The sequence below is a fragment of the Poecilia reticulata genome, chromosome 7 (assembly GCF_904066995.2).
Source record: "Poecilia reticulata chromosome 7, P_reticulata-male-v2, whole genome shotgun sequence".
In the NCBI taxonomy this organism is placed as follows: Eukaryota; Metazoa; Chordata; class Actinopteri; order Cyprinodontiformes; family Poeciliidae; genus Poecilia; species Poecilia reticulata.
Genome location: NC_088836.1, coordinates 15,888,061 through 15,913,314, shown reverse-complemented (window position 1 = coordinate 15,913,314; position 25,254 = coordinate 15,888,061). Strand labels below are relative to the sequence as shown.

Here is a 25,254-nt window from a genome sequence, read left to right as displayed (position 1 = left end):
TGCAGTACAGCTAGATGTAGAAAAAAGAAAGGAAAGTTGCAGTTTGAAACTCCTGGAAGCCAGATCTTCAGATGCTGTTTTTTTTGTTTGTTTGTTTGCCAAGTGGCAGCCATGTACAAATATAAATGCTGTTGTTTTCCAGAATGGTGCTGGTCATATGGCTCTGTCAAATTTTAAATGCCATTTTGGATCTTTTGTAAATAAATTTTTTTCAGATGAGAAAAGAAGCTTTGTTCTTGGAAAAGCTTCACACAGGAACTGCATTCTGTCAACTGTATTCTCCTCCCATTGACTATAAAAATATCTATTTTGGTAGGAAATATTTATTTCTATCTACTGGATGTTGGTCAGATTTGCCTTTTGTTTCATCAAGGTTTTAATGTTTCATAACTGAGAGTCAACTAGTTTAATTGGAGATTCAGGAGCTAAAAAAATGAAACTAGGGTACAATATGAAATCTGAGACATCTGTCTCTTTAGAAATTGCTCATTCCTGCTTTTAACCACATTAATAGTATGTTGCCTCTCTGCCCTCTAAGGTTCTCCATACTATGACAATGTGAGGCCCCTGTGCTACAGTGACTCTGACGCCGTCTTGTTGTGCTTTGACATCAGCCGCCCAGACACAATGGACAGCAGTCTCAAAAAGGTAATGTCTTTTTTGTATTATTATTTTTATTTTCTGTACAGTCATGTAAAAACTCTAACAAAAGAGAGCTTAACAATTATACGTTTGTGTCCACAGTGGAAAAGTGAAATCCTGGACTTCTGTCCAAGCACTCGAATCTTGCTGATTGGCTGTAAGATAGACCTCCGCACCGACGTGTGCACGCTCATGGAGCTGTCCAACCTGAAACAGACTCCGATTGCCTATGAGCAGGTGAGAACCACAAGAAGCTTATTTCTCAGTCAGGCTAAACTAAAACTGGCAGGACCAGATATTTTTCTTTTTGTAATGTGTATTTTTCTCTTGAAATAAATTCAAGTAAGTCTTAGAGATGCACCAAGACTGGACTGTTGACCAGAACCAGACGATTTTCAGCCTAATCAGTCCCGACAGGTCAGCAGCTCGTAATCAAGGTTTAGTTTTAGGTCAGAGAAAGTCCCATATGTACACACTGCCAGCTCGTAACAGATCTTTTGGTATAAGATCTGCTACTATGGAGGAAAAAATTAAAAAGTGAATCTGTGATGGAAAATGTTGGATTTAAAAAGCTGTAAGTTGTTTGGAAATCTCAGGGGTAAGGATGTATTTTTTTAATAGGGAATATACTTAGACACTGCCGTTTAATCAATGCTAGCTGCACTTAAATGTGCTGATCACATTGATCACTAATATAAGATGCAAAAAGTAAAGTTAAAGTGTCAACTCTGTAATAACTTTGCCCACTTTTAAATATGAACCCTGCTTTGCAGCAGACGCTCTCTTAAACACACAGCTCGTAATTTAAATAATCTGAAGAAGACACAAAAGATCAAAGCTTTAGAAAAAAATGGATTGGAAATCTTATTGATGCATCTCTAATCAATGCATGCAGTTATTTTATATTTTCTTATTCACACAGTGATTTGTTTTAAGTTTAAAATGTTATGGTTGTGTTTATTTATTTTTGGCAAAGCAGCTTAAGTGACGTCATTCAGACGTGAGTAAGTACTAAACTCAAAAGAGATAAACTAGTTCTATGTTTTAAATGAAACCTTTGCTGCTTGCATTCGCTCAGTAATACAGTATTTCTCCCACCAGATCAATTGTAAACATTTCGTATGTAAAAAGAGAGTTGGCTCAAAGCTGGCTGTTGACTCATTAGTTGTCCTGTCACGAAGTATTTTACAAATACAATCAGAAACCGAAGGGGATCAGCGATGGGGCGTAATAAGTCATTGTCTTTATCCACCTAGTTTTACATTTGTTAAAATTATCCCAGTGAGGAGGGATTTGTTTCAACAGCAAAACTACGTTTTATGTTTTTCATTTTGAAAGCAATTAGTTTTGTCTGTAGTTTCCTGTAAGAGAGGTTGGAAAAATGTTAATTCCACCTAAAGGAGACATGATTATGAGTGGGAAATGGGTTTTCTAGAATGAACTAACCAATCTGTTAGAACATGCTTTCGTTTTGATGCCTTTTTTTGGAAGTTTAAGCTTTCAGGCTGTTGCTTTACTACGCAGTGTCGTGAAAAAGTATTTGTCCTCTCTAATCTAAAATGTTAACTTGTACTTAAATGTCAAACACATTTTAAAGTGAAAATGTTTCATTTTGTCCTCTAGAGTAATTGTTCTCTCTAATTTAAAATGTTAACTTATACTTAACACTTAAATATCAAATATCACATTTTAAAATGAAAGACTGCAAGAGTAAATGCTAAATGCAGTTTTCAAAGCATCCTGACTGTGTGGTAAACCAGAGAAGTGCTTGTGCTGCCATCAACTTGTAAGTAGATTATGTTTGCCTCCCTCTTCTTTGAAGAAATGTTTCGGTTTAGTCATATTTGAGGGATTTTGAGCAGAAACGGCCAACCCAGACCATCTCAATCACATTTAACTCCCTACTTTGACTAGGCCACTCCAAAACCTCAGTTGCTTTTGTTTGTTTATTTTTTGTACCCTTTCTGAGGTGGATGTGGCTCATTCTCCTACTGGATAAACTAAATATTCTTGAGCTTAAAGTAACTGATAGTCAGACATTCTGTTGACAAGTCAGATGAGTTTCTGATCAGTTCTATCAATTATAGCAGGTACTCCAGACCAGCACAGAACCACTACCATGTCTGACTGTCAGTTCTTTTCTTGAAATGCTGAGTTAGTTTCACAGCAGATGTAAGTGAGGCCTACACTGTCCAAAACCTTTGTCTTGGGTTTAATGAGACATTCATCAATTGATCTGAACTTCGCAAAACAAAAACATTTTGTCACAGTTGATTCAGTTTTTAACAAGAGGGCGATTACTTTTGACACGAGGCTCGGGTTGTTTTCTTTTCTCTTTGTAAACTAAATCATCATTCCGAAAACTGCATGTTGGAGTTTATTCACAGGTTAGAAAACAGATTTATTTTTGACATATTAAAGTGTAACAGCACAGCAAAAAGAGAAGAAACTTTTCAGATGGAAATGCTTTCCCACTGCACTGCATGCAGGGGGCGGGGGGTTAACTTTGCATCTTGTATTTTGGTGCAAGATGCTAATTCAGTGCATTTCCTGACATCATTTGCTACAGGGCTCTGCTATGGCCAAGCAGCTTGGTGCCGAAGCTTATCTGGAGTGCTCAGCCTTCACCTCGGAGAAAAGCATTCACAGCGTATTTCGCACCGCAGCGATGGCCTGCATCAACAAGCTGCAGCCCCTCCCAAAGTCCAGCCCCACCCGCCGCCTCTCCAAAAGACTCCTCCACCTGCCCAGCAAGTCAGACCTGCTCTCCTCCTCCTTCAAGAAGGAAAAGACCAAGAGCTGCTCTGTGATGTGAAGGAGGGCAGGAGGGGCTCCAGGTCCTCGTACGCGACTCCCAGCCCCAGCCTATTTGGTCTCGGGGAAGGGGGGTGGGCATGATGGTTTTATCAGGGCTCTCCTGCTGAATCCTTCCCTCACCCCCCCGAAAACCAAACGAACCCTCAGAAGAGGCGGACACTCAGCTGTCCGCTCTCTCCTGAAACCTTCGAGCGCACATCCGTATTTTTTTTTATTTTTTTATTATTAGTATTATTATTATTTCGCTTTTGAAACAAAACTTAAAACGGTAAAGGTTTGGGTCCATTGAACTTTCTTTATTTTCCCACCTCTAAACAAACTAGAACAGTGCTCCGTCCGTCTGATTTTACGCATCTACAGGCACACCTCGATTTAGTCCGATATGGAAGTGTGCAATTTTCAAACCTTGTTACATCAATGCCTCTCAGAATAGATATTTTTCTAAGTACTTAAATGAATCTAGCATGAAACTGTTGGGGAATTAGCAAAAATCCCATACGTCCCTTCCTAAGCGTGGTGTGTGAGGTGTCGCCTGTTTTACCCTTTCCTGACAAAAGAACATTATAAAGAGGGAGAACAGAGGCAGAATCCACAGAGAGCTTCTCTTGGCCTCTCAGTGGCGATGCGAGCGGCAGAAGGCATCAGCGCTGCTGTGCGTTCAGAGTCCAGCCTTCGTCGGTAGAGCCATGGCTGCATGGCTGTGAATGACTGCTCCACGAGCTTCCAGTCGAGCAAGTAGCAAAGGCTGGCGAGGCTCCGGATTTGTAAAAATAGCAGCAGACGCAAGACCAGGAAACGTGTGTGGAGGTTTGAAATGGGCTCCATTCACTGCAGGAGTCCCTACTTCTGCTAATGCATCAGAAATAGAAAGGCAAAGAGGCTTTTGTTGAAATCGGCATCATAAAAAGCTGTGTGGGTCTTATTTTCGAGGCTTCACTGCTTCCAGGGTTCAAGGCAGATTTTAAAATGTCAGATCGCCGCCATTGGGGTCAGATTGTCAATTGATGCTAAAAATATGCTTTGTTTCATCAAATATTCTTCAGAAAACAGTTGTAGCATTGCAATGATGACAGTTTTTTTTTTTTTTATTGTTTGCAGTTTGAAAAATGTCTTTTTATTTCATGTTCCCATGAAGGTCAGTGAGATTTACCAATACTGTAAAATGCCTGTGGATTTGCATTGATCTAATGTAGCACTCCAAATGCAACTCCATTCTTCCAAGACAAATTATAGCTCATGTTTTGCGCACACTTGAATCTCTTGACCTCCAACAAGCGTCGCTCACTGCTGGCGAGAACGACGACGGAGCAAAAATCGAACGCTTTTCGTCATCGGCTTAAATCTTTGGCTTCGTGGTTGTGTGTCTGTGCAGCTGTGAGTTCTGCGCTTCTGACCGTAAAGCAATAACGATTGAAGTGCTTGTGATACAAGGTGTGGCAATAAAAGATGCAGCTTCGTGATTACTGTCGTGCTCTGGACAGACACGTCATTGATTGAAACCATCTCTGCTGTACAAACCGGCTGCTGAGCTCATGTCTGCCCGTTCTTCTGTGCAGTCGCTGGTTTTTGGAAGAACCGGTGACAAAAACAAATAAGGGGGGAGAAGGGATCACGCTTCTGTTGGCTGAAAACGTTAGGTTTTTTGATGGCGTAGGAATTGCAGCGTCTTGCAAAAGTATTCACATTGCCGAAACTTTTTCGCATTCTGACAGTGCAAAATACTTTGACCAGTTCCAATCTACAACCTATGGATCTATGTGCAAGGTTGCTGTCCTGCTTGAGGATGAACCTGTTCCCTGATCTTAAATCTTTCATCTCTATGCTGTGTGCTGCTGCCACCTCTCTGTGTCTCACCATGGAGATGGGGTGTTCAGGGTGATGTGCAGCATTGATTTAGTTAGCCGCAGATAATAGTTTAATTGGCAACCTGCTTTACCAGAGTATGTTCCTCTCAATGTTTGCTGGGTCTACTAGATCTGCCAAAAGAGAGTAATTTGCATCCAAATTAATATGAATGGAGGAGTTTTCATCTGCAGTTCTGCTGACGTTCATGTCTTGGTTGCAGTTCTTGGTTACTCTGCTCTAAATTCAGATGGTGGGTTAAACAGTGCAGTAAAATGTATGTTTGCTAGCAAATCTGAGGCCTCCACAGAACGGCTGGATTTATTCTGGGATTAGTGACAATGGTACTGTATTTTTTTTTTTTTTTTTTACAATTAGATTATTTCAGAGGGTTATTGTTTAAGCTGGATGTCGGAGTAAGTGACATTTAACCCAACTGCTGGTGACCTTTTTTAGATTTTGAAATAAAAATTACGCATGCTTTCCTCTCCACTTCACATTAATGAACTACTCCGCGTAGTTCATTTGGATTTCAAATGAAATCCAAATGAAAAACTGTACTTGTCAAAGTACAGACTGAATGGCTATGGATGCTTTTGCAAGGCTCTATAACTGTTTCTTGAGTGAGTTGGCAATTACACACTTTTCAAATTAGAGATTAACTCCAAAAGTGAACAATTTTTAATTAAGGGCTAGTGTGTGATAAAGATAAAAAAAATAAAAGTGGGACTGAGGGGAACAAGTAATCAAACTGCACAGGCTGGCCCTGTCCAAAGAAAGCTATTTTTCCATTCTTCTTTTATGTGTATTTTTCACTATTTAACGCATGATGTGAGTTCTCGTTATCTTGGAAATATCTTCCTGACATGGCTGTTGTGTCTTAACGGTGCTGTGGATCTCCCCCCCTGCTTAACAGAGCTTGAAGCGGTCGTTTCCACAAAGGCTTCCAATATTCAACACCTCGCTACAGTTCGGACTGCGGCTCTCTGTTATGTAGACGGATCATTTCAGTCAACAGGCAGACACCGCCACATCTATTACTAAACCATTATTTAACAGTTTATGGCCAAGCTATCAAAAGAAAAATGTAAAAAAGTATTGGCTGATATTTTTTGTCTGCAAAGCCTTTCTATGATGGGTTGTTCAGGCGGCTCAGTGACCATGTCAGTTATTATGCAGCCCTTGTGTTGTAGTCGATGTGTGATACAAATGGTGCAATCAAACTTCTACGCATGTCCTATTATACGGTTATATATACTGTCTCTTGTTTTATAGTTATGAAATTATTGTTCCTGATGTTAGTATTTATTTGGTGGCTATCTTTGCCCTTTTTTTTCAGTGACATGTACATTTGTTTAAAAGCTGTTTTTGAAATCCTTCCTGTTTTATTACTTTTGTTTGTGTTTACCGCTGTGTTAAATAAAGCTTGTCTGGAACATGTTTGCCTCTTTTTTGTTTTTTTTTTTTTTTCCCAAATAAATTCAGTGAAATTAAATTCCCTGCAGTGAGGCAGCTGCACGTCTTTATCGCTCTTGGTCTTTATAAATAATCAAACATGCGAGAGGACCTTGTCTGATTTTAAAGCAAATTTAAATGAGCATACATGAGCGGATTAGTGTCACTTTCCATTACATCAACCGTGATATCAGATCATAGCCGCCGTTCAAGGAGCTTTAATCAGATTCTTTATTGACCTTTTTTTTCCCCCTTTACTTTTTTTGATAACACTGCTCAGAAAGATGGGAGTAAAATGTACTCTTCTGACTGTTTAAGACGGATCCGTGTTTCAAAGGACTGCATCTCTTATCTGCCTTCAAACGCTTCACATCTGGTCACCACTATGCTGCAGATGTGTAATAAAACTGGCCTGTTGCCATGTGAATACAGCTGAGGTGCCAGCAGGCCAACCAGCACATGTCTATGCTCACTGCAGTGAGACTGTGCAGGCAGGTGACTGGCAGATGGGTCTCTTTCACCGTTTTCAAACCAATTGGTTTCCTGCAAATGCACACATTTGAACGTGCCCAAAATGACCTTTGAACTTAACCACAGGTCTGTTTCTGACTCTGAAACATTCACATAGCAGTGACGCATTACAGAAAATTGTTGGCTCAGTAGTTAATTGCCCAATTATTGAGCACGTATATGTAGATATTCGATTAATAAGGCAAAAATCTCACTTTTAATTTTCTAAACATTCACGTTTGAGGTTTATTAAGATTTGAGATTAATCCTCAAAAATAAGACTTGCCTATTGTGCAGACATTGTTTTTAGTTTAGGTAAGATTTTATTTTTATTTTTGTTAAGAGTCATAAGAATTCACAATTTGTCCATGTGATCAAAATATTTGTTTTTAAAAGAAAATAATGGTAAAAATGCAGAAGTGCATCTCGTAGCATCTCCTAAATAATGAAGATGACAATCATGAAATATCTGCAGAATAATATTCATGTGGTCTCTTCCTCTTTTACAGTTAAGCCCGAAATTATTCATGCCCTTGGAAAATGTTGGTTTAAAAATAAAATATATTCCATGGAGTCATATTCCACATTCAAGTAATTACAATTTTCAGTACCTTATGAAAATAAACATTTTTAAAAAATAAACATACTTTACATGAAGCCCACATTTATGTACAAAAATGTTTTTAATCTGACTGTATGTTCCAGTCTCAGATCAGATGGTTTCGCTAAATGTGAGCAGAAAATCATCACAGTTGACTGAAATGAAAGCTGGGATGAAATAGCTGACGGATGGACAAAGGTATGTGTTGATCTTCATAAATCAGAAAAAAATGGCTGTAGAAAAATAATCACACACATAAACCTGGACATCTTCACAGATGGAGCATTAACTGAAAGCTTAGAACAGCTGACGAATATTTTCTCTTTCGTCCACACAAAGTGAGCAGGAAGCGAGGGTTAAAAAGGTCTCCAGAGCTTACCGTTGGGGGAACGTAGAACTATTTCTGTAGATGTTGACATTGTTGACATCCACGCATGCATACACAAGCGGTGGCCACGAGGACACACAACTGGGCCACATACGCTGCTTGCCTTTGTAAATTAGGCCAACATCTGGACTGGCGCTGAGAGTGTAGTTACCCACTCAGCTGCAGTTTGTACCTGGAGGGCTCGGTTGAGGAAAAGTGGTGTCAGGACATAGTTCAGTCTTCTTTAAGCACCTCTCCTACCGCTGTGTTATCACTTTGCCATCCACAGCCACCTTAAAGAGACAAAAAGCCAGGATTTATGGGGATGCACAACACACTGGATTAATCCCAACTCCACTCTGTTTCATTTTATCAGATAACAAATCCACTACTGTAGCATTCATTCCCAAATCTGGATATTTAAATCAAGTTTCGGGGGGGAAGATGGACAAACAAGCCATCACAGTGTACATTAAACAGAATCAACAGCTTCACACTAAGACAGTTGCACTGCAGGTTTTGGCTGCAAAAGGTCATCTACGGGGAATAACACAGGACTGACAGGTTTCAGTGCTGCTGTGTAACATTCAAGTTCTCAAATGACGCTCAGCTGTAACCTGTCACTCTAGATTTCCTGTTTGTGCACATGGTGATGGAAAAAAAAACCCTGCCGTATTGCTTAGGAAAAAAAATACTGTCAACAGCACAAGAATCTGCACACATTATCCATGCACTGCCATCTGCGCAGTTACGTGCTAATCTTTGATTACTGATGAGGTGTGATGAGGTGTCAGATCCTGCAGCAAGCGCCCCGTCTCTGTGTCTCCCTCTCTGTTGCTTACAGACACACCAACACCAGATCATCTGCCTCTGCCGCAGTGCAGGGAAATGGACAGAATAACCAAACACATCAACTTCCTGCTCCACGCGCTTACTTACAGTTTAACAGAATAAGATCCTTTTTAGCATTAAAACAGATTGTCTTTAATGGTAACGTAGCAATTAAAAAAACACTACGTTGTTTTAACTTAGAGTCCCGTGTCAAATTGATCACTGCTTTGATTCAAACTGAAAGATCATCATGAATGTCAAAAGTACAAGTTATCACTTCCCTATATCGTCACTCCTGCTAAGACCAGAGAAATTCAGCCTTCAATTATTCAGTGAGAACCAAACCCACCTTTTATAAAACATGCTTTTAAAAGTATTGGCGCCACTGGAAGGACAGAACTTCATCTTCTCCTTTAGCATTTTGTAGTCGCAGGGTTTCACTGGTGGTTCATGCTGTGAGAATTAGACACGATCTTCCTCATGTTCCTGTGTTCTCCAAGGGGCTCTCAGTGTCCACTTCAAGCTGCACAGTTATGCAACAGGGCCTTTCAAGTTCTCCAAAGCGGCCAGGAGGGTCCAGCCTGTCCATCCCATCTTCTCAAATACTCTGAAAGAGTCCAGGAGTGTTTGCCTCGGGTTCCAGCCATCAGCAACGTATTTAATCATTAGATTAGCTGGATTCCAGCCTTATGCACCCCATCCATCCATTGTTATACCTGCTTTTTCCATGCAGGGTCACGGGGGGGCTGGTCCCTATCTCCAGAGGTCAACTCCATCCATCATAGATGAGGGCAGGAACGTAGACCAACTGCTAAATCAATCAGACAGATACAGCGCTCGCAGGTGCCGCAGTGATGCTCCTCAGTTTTGTTTCCATTCTCCACCAAATACCGCGCTGCTGTTTTCATTTGGGTTTTCTTCCTCAACAATCGTCCTCAAATGTAACTCTAAGGACAAACTGTGCAATGCTCAGAGCATCTCAAACTGTAAAGTTTACGACGACGCGGTCAGAAAAGCTGAAGACACGTGACTTACTTGGGTTGTTTTGGTTGTTAGATTAAAGCACCGAAATGCATTAATCACCTAATCATAAAAACTAATCATAATGGGTGCTGTAGTGGCGCAGGGGCAAAGCACAACCCATGTATTGAGGCCTTAGTCCTCATGCCGGTGGTCACAGGTTCGATTTCTGGCCAGGCGACATTTGCCGCATGTCTTCCCCTTCTCTCATCATGACCTTCTTTCCTGTCAAACTACTTTCAAATAAAGGCCACTAGAGCCAACAAAACCTTTTAAAAAAAAACTAATCATAATGTCAAGCATAAAGGTGGGGGCTTGATGATATGGGCTGGGTCCGTTTCCATTCAGTCAACTGTAAACTCTTGGGCACAGTGACACATCGCAAATAAAATGAAAAAAAAAACAAACAAAAAATTTTTTAAATAATTGTCCTTCTAAAGCAGAGATAGAAATGTTGCAATAACATGTTCTGCTGGAAGTAGATCACTTTAAAATAGTTTTCTGTATCTTAGGGTTTATTTTGAGCATTTTTATAAAATCTTTTCTGTAGTTTCTAAATCCAAACAGTGGAATTATGAGAATTTCCAAAACTATTTTAAAGTTAAATGAATATTTTATATGTGAATTCTCAGTGAGGGGTAGAAAATAATATTCCAATTTCAATTAAATTCAATGTAAAAAAAAAGTTCAAATAACATTTCTGAGTAACATTTTTTTTTCATCAACTCATGCAGAGAAACACACACACACCCACACACACATGCACCAGGAACATGTTTTATGTCCCCGCTTCCGATCACTGGGGCAACCACACACAATACCCAGAGTTTGCTCTGCTGCACCCAATGTGACAGTGTTTTGTGCATGAGTGGTTTAGCAAGGAGGACTGAGCTGTACCCTGATCGCACACACACAAACACACACACACACACACTGTGGATCTGGCTACATGCCACTTCCAGCATGTGTCTGCACAAGCCAAAATAACATGAGAGATCCCATGCAGTGGTTGGAAGCACCATCCCCTCAGCAGCACCAGCGGAGAAATAAGCTCGGTTCAGCTCTGTGTCTTTCATGCTGATTAAAATGCCAGATTAGGTCAGCTGCAGCAGACAGCAGTAATAATTACTCTGTAATTGCACCACAATGTGTCTGCCGTGTTTTACCGCCGCATTTCTACTTTGTATTCCAGGGTCAGCTGCAAAAAGTACAACCTTAAGTACAAATCTGGCAGAAAGTTTCATTGCACAACTCAGAGAAAGCAGCCATTAACAGGAATGAGCATTCCTCAAAAAAGACAAAACGGAGCACATCCACGAGAGAGTGTGCATTTTGTGTGAGAGTCCATGTGTTACCCTAAAGTTCCCTGCAGCTATCAGAGGAATATCGGTGCAAGCGGAAGATGGGAGGCGGACAAAAGAACGGCGAGCCTTTCCTTCGAGCTGCACTCTGCTCATTTTTATCTCCGCCACTTCTCTTAAGGGAACATCCATGGCTACAGGCAAAACTATGTGCTTTCAGTGGTCCAAGAGAGACTTATGTGTATGTGCAGCTTGTTCTGGGACTAAAGAGCCCTCCCACTGAGTTTTAATTCCCCTGCTCTTACTTGAAAGGGTGCCAAAGAGGCGGGCTGGGCAAAAAAGATGGATGAGGAGTTACCAAGGTCTGGGAGAGGCAGAGAGTGCATAAATCTGAAAACATCCTCACTGTCTCCTCTGAATTTTTCTACGATCTGACTGGAAGACATGAAGAGGGAACTAATGCGTTCATTTCCTTCTGCACCATTAAAGAAACTACAGTGCTGCAGAAACACGTTGGATCTGCGGGATAATACTGGCCTGAGTAATGATGCTGACTGTTAATGACCAGTGAGCTGAGAAATTTCCAAGAATACTAGCTTGAGATAGGACACCCCAACATGTACAGGCTCTGAGGGGGAAATGGAGCATGCAAGTGCAGATTGCGTACGTCATGCACTGGAGGGGAAAAGTATTTACTGTCTGGCAATATTTGTTGGAGGTATCCCACATGCAGTGAAGAGAAGATGATCAAAGGATTTCTGAGAAAAATAGCTGTCCTTTAAAATCTTTTGAAGATATAAACAACAGCAATTTTACATCTTAGATCAGAAACACAATCAGGAGGTAAGTCTTATGGACAAGTTAGAGCATCATTTTTTGGAGACATTTTCATAAATGGTAAGGATGAAGGACCCAAATGCAGAAAAGAGACAGGTAGCATTACCAAGTGAGCATACACAGTTGAAACTAGAAGCATATGGTCCTCCTAGCTGAGAAGAAGCCATTATTCCAAAAGAAACACACACAAAAAAGACAGATTAAAGTGTGAAACTGAACAGAATATTCCTTTTTAGCATAAAGCTATAAAAAGAAATGATAAATAATATGATATTTTTGCTGTATCACCAGTCCGTAAGTCACACAGCAGTTTTAGTTGCCAGGTATACTTCTGTACTTTGAAGAGAACGGCCCACAACCACACAGTTTGATGACAGATTGAGCCACCAAAGGAGAAAATGTCATAAAACTCATTTCAACTGCAATTTAAGGCAGCCATAAAAGTGACAATCAATTCAATTAAAATGTAATTCAGTTTATTTATACGGCGCAAGCTGACAACAAACAACATCTTACAAGACTTTGCAAGACCAACAGATCAAATTTAATAAAGACAGAGCAAGCACACGTTAATGACAACACAGCAGGTGAGTTTGTATACGATCTCCTGTTGTGAGAGACGGGGGTGGACTTAATATTTCAAACACCTGCCACAGAACACATTGTTCTCCGCTACCTTACCCTGACCTTCCCTCCTCCATTAGTTTCTGTTTTTGATGAGAACGACTGCTTTGAAAATAAAGGAACGCGGCTTAATGAATGTGTTTTCTACATGGCGGAAAGCAGTGTGTTACTACGCAACACATCAGCTGCAAAGATATCCCCGTAGAGAATTTTCATCTGCCATCTGCCCGCATCCCCTCCTCTCTCTCTCTCTCTCTCTCTCTCTCTCTCTCTCTCTCTCTCTCTCTCTCTCTCTCTCTCTCTCTCTCTCTCTCTGAAAATCTATGTGCTTCGTCTTCTTCTCCTCTCTTTCTTCTTCTCCCTCTGTTTGGCTAACATATTCCCAAGCTTTTGATTCTGAGCAGTTGGGAAATGGTGGGGTGCTTTTCAGGAAAAGTAAATATGTGTTCTTTCCTAGTTTGCCATCCTCCCTGCCTTGATATGTTGACTGTAAAAGGCTTAAAGGCGTCTCTGTGGCAGGAATCAGTCTCCCGCTCTGCAAACGCCGACTCTTATCAGAATCCCTTCTAATTAGTGACATGGTCTGCATTGTCAGAAAGAACAACTAGGAAGTGACGATGTTCTCATCTCATTTGACTACAGTGTCGTGTTTTCATTTCACACTCATTTTGCTATGTTTAGGTTAAATTAAGAGCTTAAGCACTTGTATTGACCTTGTAAGAGTTGCACAGTTTTACAAAAGGCCACAGTGTGTGTCAGGGGGTGGGAGAGGGGCTGGTGTGTGTGTGTGTGTGTGTGCGTGCGTGCGTGCGTGCGTGCATGCGATTGGTGTCCTATATCTGCAACAAACTTAAGTTTACTCCTTCCCCCGTGCTCTACTAAAACCAGTGTGTATCAATATGCGTGTTATGACTCATTTTGATTTATGCAGCATGCCGTATAGCAGAGCCTACAACAGTCACAACTCTTTCTATATTTATCTGATGTGATTAAACTCTCCGTTTGTGCTCATAATTCACCGTCTGCACTGCTGCGTAAGCTGTTTGTTGCTATAAGGTGCAGCTGTTTTCATTTGCCAATCACCAGAGCCCCCACTGAGACCCTCTGGAAGTGTGACGAACACACGTCCTCAAACCACGACAGAGGTGAGGCGCATTTCATTTACCGTAAGGGTTTATTTATTTTATTTTATTTTTTTCATCTCTTCAACCTTAACTTTCAGTGTATTTTAAAATCTCTGATCACTGCCTGATTGTCCGTGAGGTATTTGCAAAGATGTAACATGATGGTATAAGAGGGTTACAGTATATCCTGTTTTCTGTTAGATAACCCCACTGCATGGCCCACAGTTATTTGGCCAAGAACTGAGGCGGCAGCAGCAGCAGCCCACACTTTGGCATCTCAACACAAAATAAGCAGTTGTGCAAACACAAAGCATTCCTTGAGCCGGTCTATATTTAGCGTCTCGTGCTTAAGCCTACATCATGATGTTACAATCTGGTGGCTTAATTAAAATAATCAAACAGGTTAACAATAATTCTCTTAAATCCTCAACACCAACCCACAAATGTGATGAAATCCGTGCTCGGATGCTGTTTCCAGCCATATTTAGAGTTTGTCTCAATTGGCTGTGCAATTCATTCATTCAAGGCAACTAAACGCGGCGTCCGCAATGAATGACCGACATGCACTTCTAAGTCCTGTCAAACACTCATGATGTAGCTATAGGAATAGTTTTATGTTAAAGTGGATCTTTAAAAAGGACAAACAATTTACAGAGAGAGCAGCATTCACAGACCGACAAATTTATCCACTTCCAAAGACCAGTCATGAAAATATTTGTAAAAGAGACAACAAATGAGATTGTATGTGATGGCTTTCCTCAATGGCAATTTCAAAACATAAAGATAAATTAAAACTCCTCAACATGTGCATCCCACTAAGTGGAAAACCAGAAGCAAAGCAGATAAAATGTCCGTCTAAATCTAAACAATATCTGTGTCCCAAGTGTGACTCTTTCACACTGAGACGCAGCTTCAAACCTGTTCCATTGTTTAGAAAAATACAAATTATTTCCAAGCTAACCGTGTTTTATTACCAGTGGAAATGTGTTGGATGCAGTCTCTTATTAAGAGAGACACATTTCAGAAAGCTTCTGCCAGCTTCTGTCATCAGCAAAGCCCGTTTATTGTCCCCCGATGTGCTACAGGCGGCTGTTGTTGTGGTCGTTGAAAAGAAAGGCCTCGGCAAAGAAGATTCCTGTCTGCAAAACGGCATAAAAGGTCATGCTAGTTGTCATGACAGCCGAAGCTAATTGCACTAACACGACGATGTCTGACAATGGACGGCCATGGACGAGCTGCAGACAGGAAGGACAACAAAATGTTACCCAACACAGCCTGCCGCTTTGCTTTATGTCGTTATTCTCGTTGCGTACTAAAGAAGAACAGGTTTTGCATGATGTTAGAAGAAAAGCACATTTTTACAGAAAGTTTTTTATTGGAGCTGTTGTTTTGATGTCACGCAGGAACTGTGGTTTTTGCTAATGAGCAGGCCTGGCCCAAAAAACCTTGATGCACAACGTCTCTGCTGCTGTGTCCTGTCAGGAAAAGCAAGTCAGTAAATCTGTCAGCGTTACTAAGAAAAGCCGAGGGTCTGTTAGGCTAAATCAGGCAGGCAAAAAGCCACGTAACCCCGGCTATGAATCAGAGAGCAGACTGCTAGACTCATCCTTGACCGCCACACACAAACACAGCCTTGCACATTCATGCATTGCAATCTGCGTACACAGTGCACGCACGGATGCAGGGAGGTCCGCACAGACAGACAAAAAGTGGCAGAGGCGCAAGCGAGCACCCACACACCCACCTTCACTTTGCTGTTCTTAAGCAAACAGCCTGAGGCTCAGAGGATGAGCATGTCAGTGGTGTGGGCTGACATTCTGTCACACAAAGAGAGCGGATGGAGACACATGCCTCTTCAGCATCCTCCTGTGCGTTTCAGCTTACACGCCAGCACCGCCTCGTGTCTCATTACTTCATCTTTGTGGTGCACAGATAGACATTTTTTTTGGGATTCCTCAAACCATTTATTTTTTTCTTCTGTCAACTTTGACATTACAGGGGGAGGAAAAAGAACTGGGTGAAGATATAAAATACCTTCAAAGGCATGCAGAAGTAGGTTGCATCTGCTGGAGCTGATTCTCATTACAGAGAAGAGGAAATAAAAGTAAAAGTGCACGATTCACAGGTAGTTTGTCTGTAGTTGGGCACCTTTAGCATGATGAGTAGGCAGACAAGGAAAGGGGGGAGGGAGGAAAGCGGTGTGCCACGGCTCTCCCTCCTCACAGCCAAAAAACCCCTCTAATTAAGGAGCACGGAACGGAGAACAACAGCTCTGCATTGTCACATAATGATTTTCTTATCAACCGCAGCGCAGAAAACGCGACGCGCCTCTCATCTGATGGATGTACGCATGCATCTTCGTGCTTCCAGGGAGCGTCTCAGAAGGAGACGTCTAGTCGCACCAAGAAGCATGCAAGCAGCAGTCTCAGTGCTATTTTTTACTGCTCTGCAGCAGCAGGATGTAACAAAAAGAAAACAAAAAAAAAAAACAGCAGAGAGCAACAATCGATGAAAAGCAACTACAGCATCAGAGGGACGAAGCTACCACCCGTATTACAATATATGCAGAGAGCTCAGGTGATTCTCAACGTTTAGAGGGAGGTTTTTCATGGAAATTTACTTTGATGGATGTTTGAAACCTTACTGCTCTGCCAAATTTTAATTATGTGTATATTTATGGAGCTGCTTGCGTTGTTGTTATTCTTTGCCCTCTTATCCAGATGGACCAGATGGCATGACAGCGAGGGAAAGTACCTGTCCAGAGGGGAACAAAATTATTTGAATTTTCTTAGGAATCCTCTGCACTGTTTTCCTTCAATATAGCTTCCAAGTATTTTTTTTTTGTGAGTTTTGCATAGTTGTGAAAATGATCTGTGGTTTTAGATTTTTCAACAAATTACAATATTAAAAAAAGTGTGCAGTGGGTAGCTGACCATCCCCTCTACTGGACCACACCTAAATCAGTGGTGTCCACACCTTTTACTCACCGGCCACGGAAAAATGAAATACATTTTTAAAGTAAAAAAATTATTTCAACTTTAAAAGTAAAGTTAAAATTGGTACGAACTTATTTCTACCTATTCAGTAATTAACTATGAAATATTTTATATAGCAAATCTGTTGCATAAAATCAATTAAAACTAGTTGATCTTAAAACAAAGAGGACCTTGCCTTATCTTAAAAATGTATATAATTACTGAATTATTTTGTGACAATTTCTTTTTCTTCTCTTGATATGGAAAAACAATTGTTTAGTCTCATTATAAAGGAGAGCAGAGTCATTCCTTGTAAACACTTCTTGGATTTAAAAGAAGCATCTTTTTTATAAAAAACTTTCCAGAAGGTTGCAGATAAAACCCAGTGAAGTCTCCCAGTTGGTAAATAGAGTCCACTGGTGTGTAATTCCAACAGAGTATGAACTCGTTTCTGCAGGCCTTAGATGTTGCTTGGAGAACATTAGTGAACAAACACCATCATGAAGATTATCATCATTATGGTCTTTATTTATTCAAGTATAAGTCACAGAGATGAAAACATTCTGCTTACAGAGAGACTAACTCGCAAACGCCTTAAAGCAGAAAAACAAAATACAACATTCAATAAACAAAATATATGTCGTTAATATGCAACGCAAGCTGTTATGTAGACCTTTAAAGCAAGGTACAATTTTATAATACAACCCAATGCTTTAAACATCTGACAGAGCCTTGTTCAATCCATTATCTGGTAATAAAAAGACTATGATCAGTCAGAGCCAAGAGGCCCATGGTAACTCTGGAGGACCTGCAGAGAGCCACAGCTCAGGAGGGAAAATCCTTTTCCAACTATTATTCATGCTCTCCACAGATCTGGTCTTTAAGGCAGCAAAACGGTTGAAGAAAAGTCTGAAAAAAAAATCCCTTCTGCAGTTTTTTCCCCAAGCACAGGGGATACAGAAGAGTTATGGAAGATGTTGCTCTGCACAGATGAGACCAGAACTCAACTTTTGAACTTACATGCAGAACAACATATGGAGGAAAATCTGAGACTAAATTTCACACACACACAAAAAAATGTATCTAATAAAATAAAAAGCACACACACACAAAAAAATCAACCTTTCTCAATTTGAATTTTTAGCAAGAACAAAATGCATTTGTGCTTTAACCCCAGAGAATATCATGTCAGAGAGACGTCCTCACATAGCAACAAACCAGACAAATTCACATGAAGTATTTCATGTGTAAATGTAGGTTAGATTCAATGAAGCGAAAGTCATTTCAGACATGCTTCTACTTTGTGCTACTTTTGCTAGATTCTGCTTTATATCACACAGAATCCTGCCTCACTACTCAGTGCGATAAAGGTTTTTAGGATTATTATTAAAATGTAAGTTGCATTATGAGGGAATCTTTCTACTTTAGAGAACCAAAATGTTGCAGAACTCTTTAAAACACAATTCAAATAAACCTTTTTTTTTTTTGATGAATGGACGGATGATGACATGTGGATGAATTTTACTGATGAACTACTGCAGAAAGAGGGGCAACACAGGGTGGGGTGGCAGATGGGTCCTACTCTGATTAGAGGTTAGCAGATGCCCCGAGATCCTACAGGCCACAGAAATGCCCCCAGTCACTGACGTCAGAGTGGAAAACAGGCCACTATCTGACTCCGTTACATCACGTGTGCACTCTTTCAAACTACATAAAAGTTAAACGTGCTTCCTGACTAGTCTTTTCTTTTTGGACCAAAACCCAATTTGAACTTTTTTTTTTTTTTTTTTTTTTACGTTTTGTCACATTACAGACAAAAACTGGAGTGAAGGAGGAGAGGATCAAGCTGAAAAATGCCAAATAAAATCGTCAAACTGCGGTGTGAATTTGTATTCAGCTGGATTCATTCCGATATCCCTAAATAAAAGCGAGCAAAATCAAATGCTTTCTGAAGTCACTTCAGAAAGCATTTACACAATAGTACATTTAGTAAACTAGTTTACACAGTAGTTGTGTTGTGTAAATCAATCTCTATATCAATCCAGCTGACTTGAAGGCCTCAGAGGTTTGTTACGAGAACAAAAAGAATCATAAAGAACAAGAAACAGCAGACAAGTAAGGGAAAAGTTGAATGTTATACTATCTTTCAAAATTTGTTTTTGTGGGGAAACAATGTTTTAAACCATCAATCATTGTCTTTCCACTACATGTGCTAGTTTGCATTGGTCTATCCCATAAAATCGTAGTAAAAAAAAAAAACAACACACTGACGCTTGTGTCTGCAACGTAAAAAATCAGCTTATGCACTGTAACGTCAGACCAAAACATTCAGAGCGAGTTTTAAACAGGATATATTTGGTCCAGCGCTGATTTGGTCGGTCTTCACACAATTAACAAAGAACAACAACTTCCCTTTCAGCTGTTAGCCATCACCACACAGCAGTATGCATTCCTCCAAAATATAACATCATATTTTAGTGAAAGACAAAGCAACCTCCTCTCTAACTGTTGCAGTGAAAACGGACCCAAACACGTCAGATATGAAACTTTGAGGGGAGAAAGCAGGGAACAGAATGACGACGAAATGTAACAGTCGTTCTACTAGGAGAACACCGCCATCTAGTGTACAGGCATGGTGATGTCAGGGCATAAAAAACATTTCACTCATTGTTCTTAAGGCACAAACTTATCTGATATTGCATAAGGCACGAAAACGTTTAATGTGTATCATTGCAAAAATAAAAAATATTACACAAAATTCTGTTTTTGTAGAAAGGCTAATAAACCTAATTTTTTAAAAAAAGTAATTTACTTAAATTAGTCGTTAGCCAGGCACTGTCATTCTTTAGGGTTTTTTTTTTTTGGTACACCTATTTAAAAAATAAAATGGAAATTTAGTTACATTTATTTTATGGGAAATGTTATGGGAAACATATGGGAAATATATATGTTCAAATATATTTTCACAAAAAATGTTTGCATGTTTTCACACTTTTTTTATAAGAAGGAAAAGAAAAAAGAAAAGAACAAAAAAATTACAAGATATTTTAGGTGTTTTGACTAAACAGGACTATCAACAAAATAATATACAGGATCATTTATCTGACTCTGGCATAGACCCTAAAAAAAGAATCACTTTTCATTCATATTATGTTTCCATCCAGTGCAAATGAGCTTGAAATAAATTGTTTCAAACATAGCACTCTCTAATTGTATTGGCATTCCTGGAGAAAAAAAAAAAGAAACGTGTAAAAGTCCTTTAAATAAACTAATCTTTAATTCCCCTCTGCCACAAAAAATTCAACCTTCAGCTAAAAAAAATGTTCAACTCCTAACTGTATTTTTTTTTTTTTTTTTGAATGACTACTTTACTTTTTTGTATTGTTCAAAATCTAATCCATGTTTTTCTGTTTGTTGGAGTTTTAAATAAGTAGGTAAATAAATACAGGTCCATTTCTCCTAATTACTCTTCAAAATGGAAACATGCCACTCCACCAAAGCATGTAGGTTCCAGAAAAGCCTCTTTTCTACCACATCCTGAGTGATGCTTGAAACACGTAGAAGTCAGTGAGGTAAACAGGATGTTTTTCAGTGTGTTTTTCAGGGTGTGATCAGAATAAGGTGACATAAGATTAATTTAGTTTTCACACGTTTTTACATTTGCTAGCAAGACTGCTAACAAATGTGAATGATGCTGTATGCGTTTAATAAGTAACACTAATGAAATCGATACCAAACTCCTCTTTCTTTATTGGCTTAAAGTAAATCAGCTGCATAACAGAAATAAAGCAGAAAAAAATCTTTGGAAAAGCTAAACTTCTCCCTCAGTTTAGCAGAGGTCATATACAAAAAAAACAAAAACAAAAACACATCTTCAAGTATCCGTGGTGAACATCACTGTTGAAAAGTGCAGATTTGCAACTGGGAACTTAATTAAGAGCAGCACTAAGTCTGTCTAAATAAATGTTTTCGAACAATCAGTCATCCTCTGTTACACCTTTAAGACGAAGCTCCTCTTGAACCCTGAACAGGTACGCTGGATCTGGGTAGCCAAAACTGTAACAGAAAGAGACGAGCAGAGAAAGAGATCTCATTGGTTTTGTGAGTTCCAGGGCTGCTGCAAAACCATCCAACAGTTAATGCAACATAAATAATTTCACCTACCTGAACTTACTTGTTTTATTCTTTACCTCTAGCAGCCAGTGTTGCCCATAAAACAGCTCAATTAACTGAGGTTAATCCTAGTTTTCCTGATGTACCTGGAAAACCCGGTCTTCTTGTTGAGTAGTGGTCAAGCATCGGGACTGATTAAGTGTTTTTTTTTCCACAAACTTAACTGTTTTACTTTTTTATCACTGAAGTTAATCTGGTCTTAAACAATTTTATTGAAAAATACATCACGTTTATGCAAAGCAACAAGAGTTGGTTTTCGTAAGAATGAAGATGTAAAGAGTTTCTTAACTATGAAAACAAAATGTGAACACTTTGATCCCTGATGCACTTGAGATAAATCGCTCCGTCACGCTGGGAAAAGCATTGAACAGCTGCTGGACGGCTGGACAAAGTTCCTCTCAGAGGACGTTTTGTGGCTTCTTATCATTCATAGAAGTTTATTTGGTAGTAAGTCCACTACTTCGCACAAGAGGAAGGCCTATATAACTATAAGCATAATACAGGTCTCATTTGCTATTTTTTCTATAAAATGTCAAGTTGCTTTAGATGTTTTTCTTGAATAAGAAGAAATACATGTGCCAAAAACTCACACCTGCTCTGCGGTGGTGGAAACCTGATTTCTTAGCTGCACACTCTTTCTGAAACCGACTTGCTGGACTTTCACAGAGCTTCTTCACAACAGCTGAATGTCTGACCTTGAAGTTGTTGTGGTTTATTTATTTCAAAAGGGACAATGTATAGAGGCTAGTTTTAGTCCCTCCAGGCACAATCAATATAAATACAACAAATTACCGTGGAACGCAGACAAGTTTCTTCCAAAAAAAAAAAATATTATTTTTGTTGTTATAAATAAAAAACACTTTTTAATCTAAAATAGGCATGTCAAGTTGCACAGCTAAAAAGAATGAAAAGCGATATAGCACAACGGCTTGCTACAATGCAAACAATACAATAATCGCATAATCAGTGCCTGCATATTTGATTATCTAAGAGCCATGCTTTTAAGTTAGTAGAAAATTATTTAAAAGACTCATAATTTCGCACACTCTCTGTATTTTATTCCAGCCGTCAGAAGCTTTCAATGAAAATGAGTTCTGATTAAATGTGCCATGTCTAACGCACCAAATGCAGAAAATAACTGTCCAAGGCCTCTGTTATTTCATCATCAGGCCTTGTGCCTGATGATTCTAGAAATCATGTATCTGGGTAAATCTAACTCGCAGCAGTATCCTTAAGTAGGAAGCAGTTTTGATGAAAATAAATAATGACAGCAAGCGTTTTAGTTGAGGTAATAATGCCGAGTCAAGCAATCTGGTGCCAATGTGATAAACATCAACTGGAACCAAGATGGGTGTGGTGCTCAAACAGACTTTGCAAAGCATGATACACAACTATAGAAATATGTTTGAAAAAGTAGGCAGCAACATAAATAAATAAACAGTTAGATAAAAATAGTGGAGTGCATTAAAAAAGACCCTGAAGTGGGACCAAGCTTGCTAAGCAAAGCAGAAAATGAGGGTTTATGAGAGTTGGAGGCCAAAGGGGATGTATAATTTAAGACTCAAGTTGATTTGAGTGAGATGTTTTTTCAACCTTTTTGTAGACAGAAAATAACAGCACAGAAAGATGGGTCTTTGCAGTCCTTCATCTATGTTTTAGAAACAAGTCTTGTCTTTTTTTAAAAAGCTCTTCAACACTAATTTGTTTTTGTTTATTGACTCTGTTAAGTGCTGGATTAACAATTGTCCAGTGGCCAAAAAAACTCTTATGAAGAGCCTAAGAACAGTCTTTATGACACTTCTGCAAAAAGGAAGCATTCAGACTTTAGAAATCTTCTAAGCTACCTTACAAGACACAAAGACAAAGAAGACTGATTTCAAGCACCTCTCTGTTTTGAAATAACTTTTCTGCTTTTCTAATGAGAGAAGGATACCAGGCATCGTCGTCGAGCCTGGATGGATCGCCTACCTCTCTGGACCGCCATTTATGCTGGTCTTGTGGTGAATGTCGTTCCAGGTAATGACATTGTTGAGGCCCGTGGTGGCCGACCGTCCAACGGTAAAAGTAAGTCTTCGGTCGAATGCTTTCCTTAGCAGCCTCAAGACCTTCTGTCCCTCTGCACAATCTGGCAGGTAGGCAGTACGAGAGGTGCTGCTGTACCTCACGCCGGGATTTGGGTGCTCAGCCTGGAATAAAGATGAGATTTTTTTTTTTACCTTAGCACCAAAACGTTTCATCAAAAAACTACAAAAAACAAACATTCATTTTGCCAATTTATAACTTTCTGAGGCCCTGATTGTCTTGATGTTCTCTCCAATCAAATTAGACATCAGTTCTGAAATCTCATTATTAACCATGAACTAATTAGCAACAAGCATTATTGGGACCTGCCCTAGCACAGGGCACAGGAGAGCATTGAAATGCCTTGCAATTTTGAACAAAAAAAAACAACTGTTGTTAATTTGTTGCTAAGACATGAGCGCGTTTTCTGGTAACCACGTGCCATGAAGTAAACATCTGATTTTTACTTTTGCAAAATTTACCAACTGTAAATTACCTGTGTCTAAGCAGATAAGCAGTATTTCAAAAGAGATTATATTTTATGAACAATAATATTGGCTGTTATTAATTTGGTGTTAAGAGATGAGCGTTTTTTTTCTAGTAACAAACTGCCACAAAGTATAAATCAGATTTTTTACTTTTGTGTTGAATTTCTGTTTTATAATATATTTACCACCAATGACAAAAAAAAAATCACATTTCTGAAAAATTCACCAACTGCACAGTTCTTGTTAAGTAATAAGTAGCGTAAGATAAGTAGTATTTCACAAGAGCAGAAGAAATCTTTTGAATAATAACAATATTTGTTGTTAATCACTGCCTTGCATCTTGGTGCAGAGTTGATGTACAGGTACCTTCCACAATATCCAGTTTCAGGTTACATTTCTGGGTGCAGTAGACTGAATCATCTTCCTAAATATTCCTGAGTAAATGCAGCCACCAGTTTCTCATGGTGTGCTGCTAGAGTGCTTGAAGGTCATCTATATTTAACAGTGTACAGAACTTTCCTTTACACAAAGAATACCTGAACCTTTCCTCTTGCTAACAGCTTTAACATGCAGAAAGTTGAGCAATTTGGTTGCAAGGTTTCCTGTTTTTGTTTTGCATCGATTAATATTACCCGACTGGAAAATGCTTGAAACAATCTCATGAGTTAAATACATGGCTTGATAAAGGTAAATGCTCAGTCTGTATCAATACAGATACTTTGAGGAAAAACAGTTTTTTCCACAGTCTTATCATGATGTTAACATCCACTGTTGCCATGTATTAAGGACATGCTTTATGGGTTGCCACAATGCATTGTGCACATCAGTAAACAATACATTTGACATGGTTGCTCTCCAACTTTATCCCAAAAGCATACAGTTGTAAAATGGTTTAATGGTACGTCCACTTATTTATCATCTTTTACTGTCAATTATTAATCGGTTAGTCCCCAAAAAAAAAATCAACAGATCAGCTCTGTATTAACATTAAATCAAGCAGAAAGGACGGCTCTTTTCACATCATTACGTCCACACTCTGTTTTCAACAACGTAATGACGTCAATCTGAAGAGTTCACTCGGATGCCTTAAAAGGAACTTCCCTCCTGTAATTAAAGAAGGAAACACAGCACCCCCTGCTGGATAACTATGTTTCAAAACAAGTAACGACATATGAACAGCAGCAGCGCGAGGAAGCTGCCAGACTCACCCCTTGTATCCCCCCTGGGAAACTGTACTGGATGACAATTGAGCCACAGCTCTCGAAGCCCGGCAGCTTCAGAAAGCTGTGGGTCACCGTCATCGTGCCCTGCGGCTGGGTCCCCGTGTACACTCCGTGGAAGGTGTTGCATATCGGACATGCGGGCTTCAGTCTGAAAACTGAGTCGATGCACTCCGAGCAGAAGGAGTGCTGACACTTAAGCGTTTTCTTCCTCTGAATCCTCTCCAAGCAGATGGCGCAGTCTCCCGTGCTGTCAGCGTGCTTGCTGTTGTTTGCCGGGTTTTCCATGATTTCCACGGAATGTCAGACATTTAGCAGCCTTCTGCTTCCTCTCTGGGTCCGACTCCTCCGGGGTTGGATACTTCA

At 39.7% G+C, this 25,254-nt stretch overlaps 2 protein-coding genes across 3 annotated transcripts in view; one reads left to right on the top strand and one right to left on the bottom strand.

Annotated features, from left to right (window-relative positions):
- The window catches only part of rnd1b (Rho family GTPase 1b), a 15,729-nt gene extending 8,990 nt beyond the window's left edge, over positions 1 to 6,739 (top strand). Inside the window, exons 3-5 of the mRNA XM_008413582.3 lie at positions 539 to 648; positions 745 to 879; positions 3,212 to 6,739. Coding sequence (XP_008411804.1) covers positions 539 to 648; positions 745 to 879; positions 3,212 to 3,457 — 491 coding nt within the window. The 3' untranslated portion in view covers positions 3,458 to 6,739. The remainder of the gene's footprint in view (positions 1 to 538; positions 649 to 744; positions 880 to 3,211) is intronic.
- Positions 6,615 to 25,254, bottom strand: LOC103467314 (E3 ubiquitin-protein ligase DTX3-like). 2 transcript variants are annotated; one of them, XM_008413584.3, is made up of 3 exons: positions 24,877 to 25,254; positions 23,088 to 23,305; positions 6,615 to 8,527 (listed from the first exon to the last, which is right to left on the bottom strand). In XM_008413584.3, exons 1-3 carry the CDS (start codon positions 25,174 to 25,176, stop codon positions 8,506 to 8,508), a joined length of 540 nt encoding a protein of 179 aa, XP_008411806.1. In that variant the 5' UTR covers positions 25,177 to 25,254; the 3' UTR covers positions 6,615 to 8,505. The 2 variants fall into 2 exon arrangements, with proteins under 2 accessions (XP_008411806.1, XP_008411805.1); XM_008413583.3 differs by lacking the exon at positions 6,615 to 8,527 and adding an exon at positions 17,448 to 21,002.

Bases quoted from the DNA above. Each gene is read 5' to 3' on its own strand.
- LOC103467314 (XM_008413583.3), bottom strand. From the start codon at position 25,176: ATGGAAAACCCGGCAAACAACAGCAAGCACGCTGACAGCACGGGAGAC. The intron at 23,306-24,876 runs GTGAGTCTGGCA...TCTTTATTCCAG, and splicing joins TCCCAGGGGGGATACAAGGG to GCTGAGCACCCAAATCCCGG. The intron at 21,003-23,087 runs GTAGGCGATCCA...TTTCTGTTACAG, and splicing joins ATAAATGGCGGTCCAGAGAG to TTTTGGCTACCCAGATCCAG.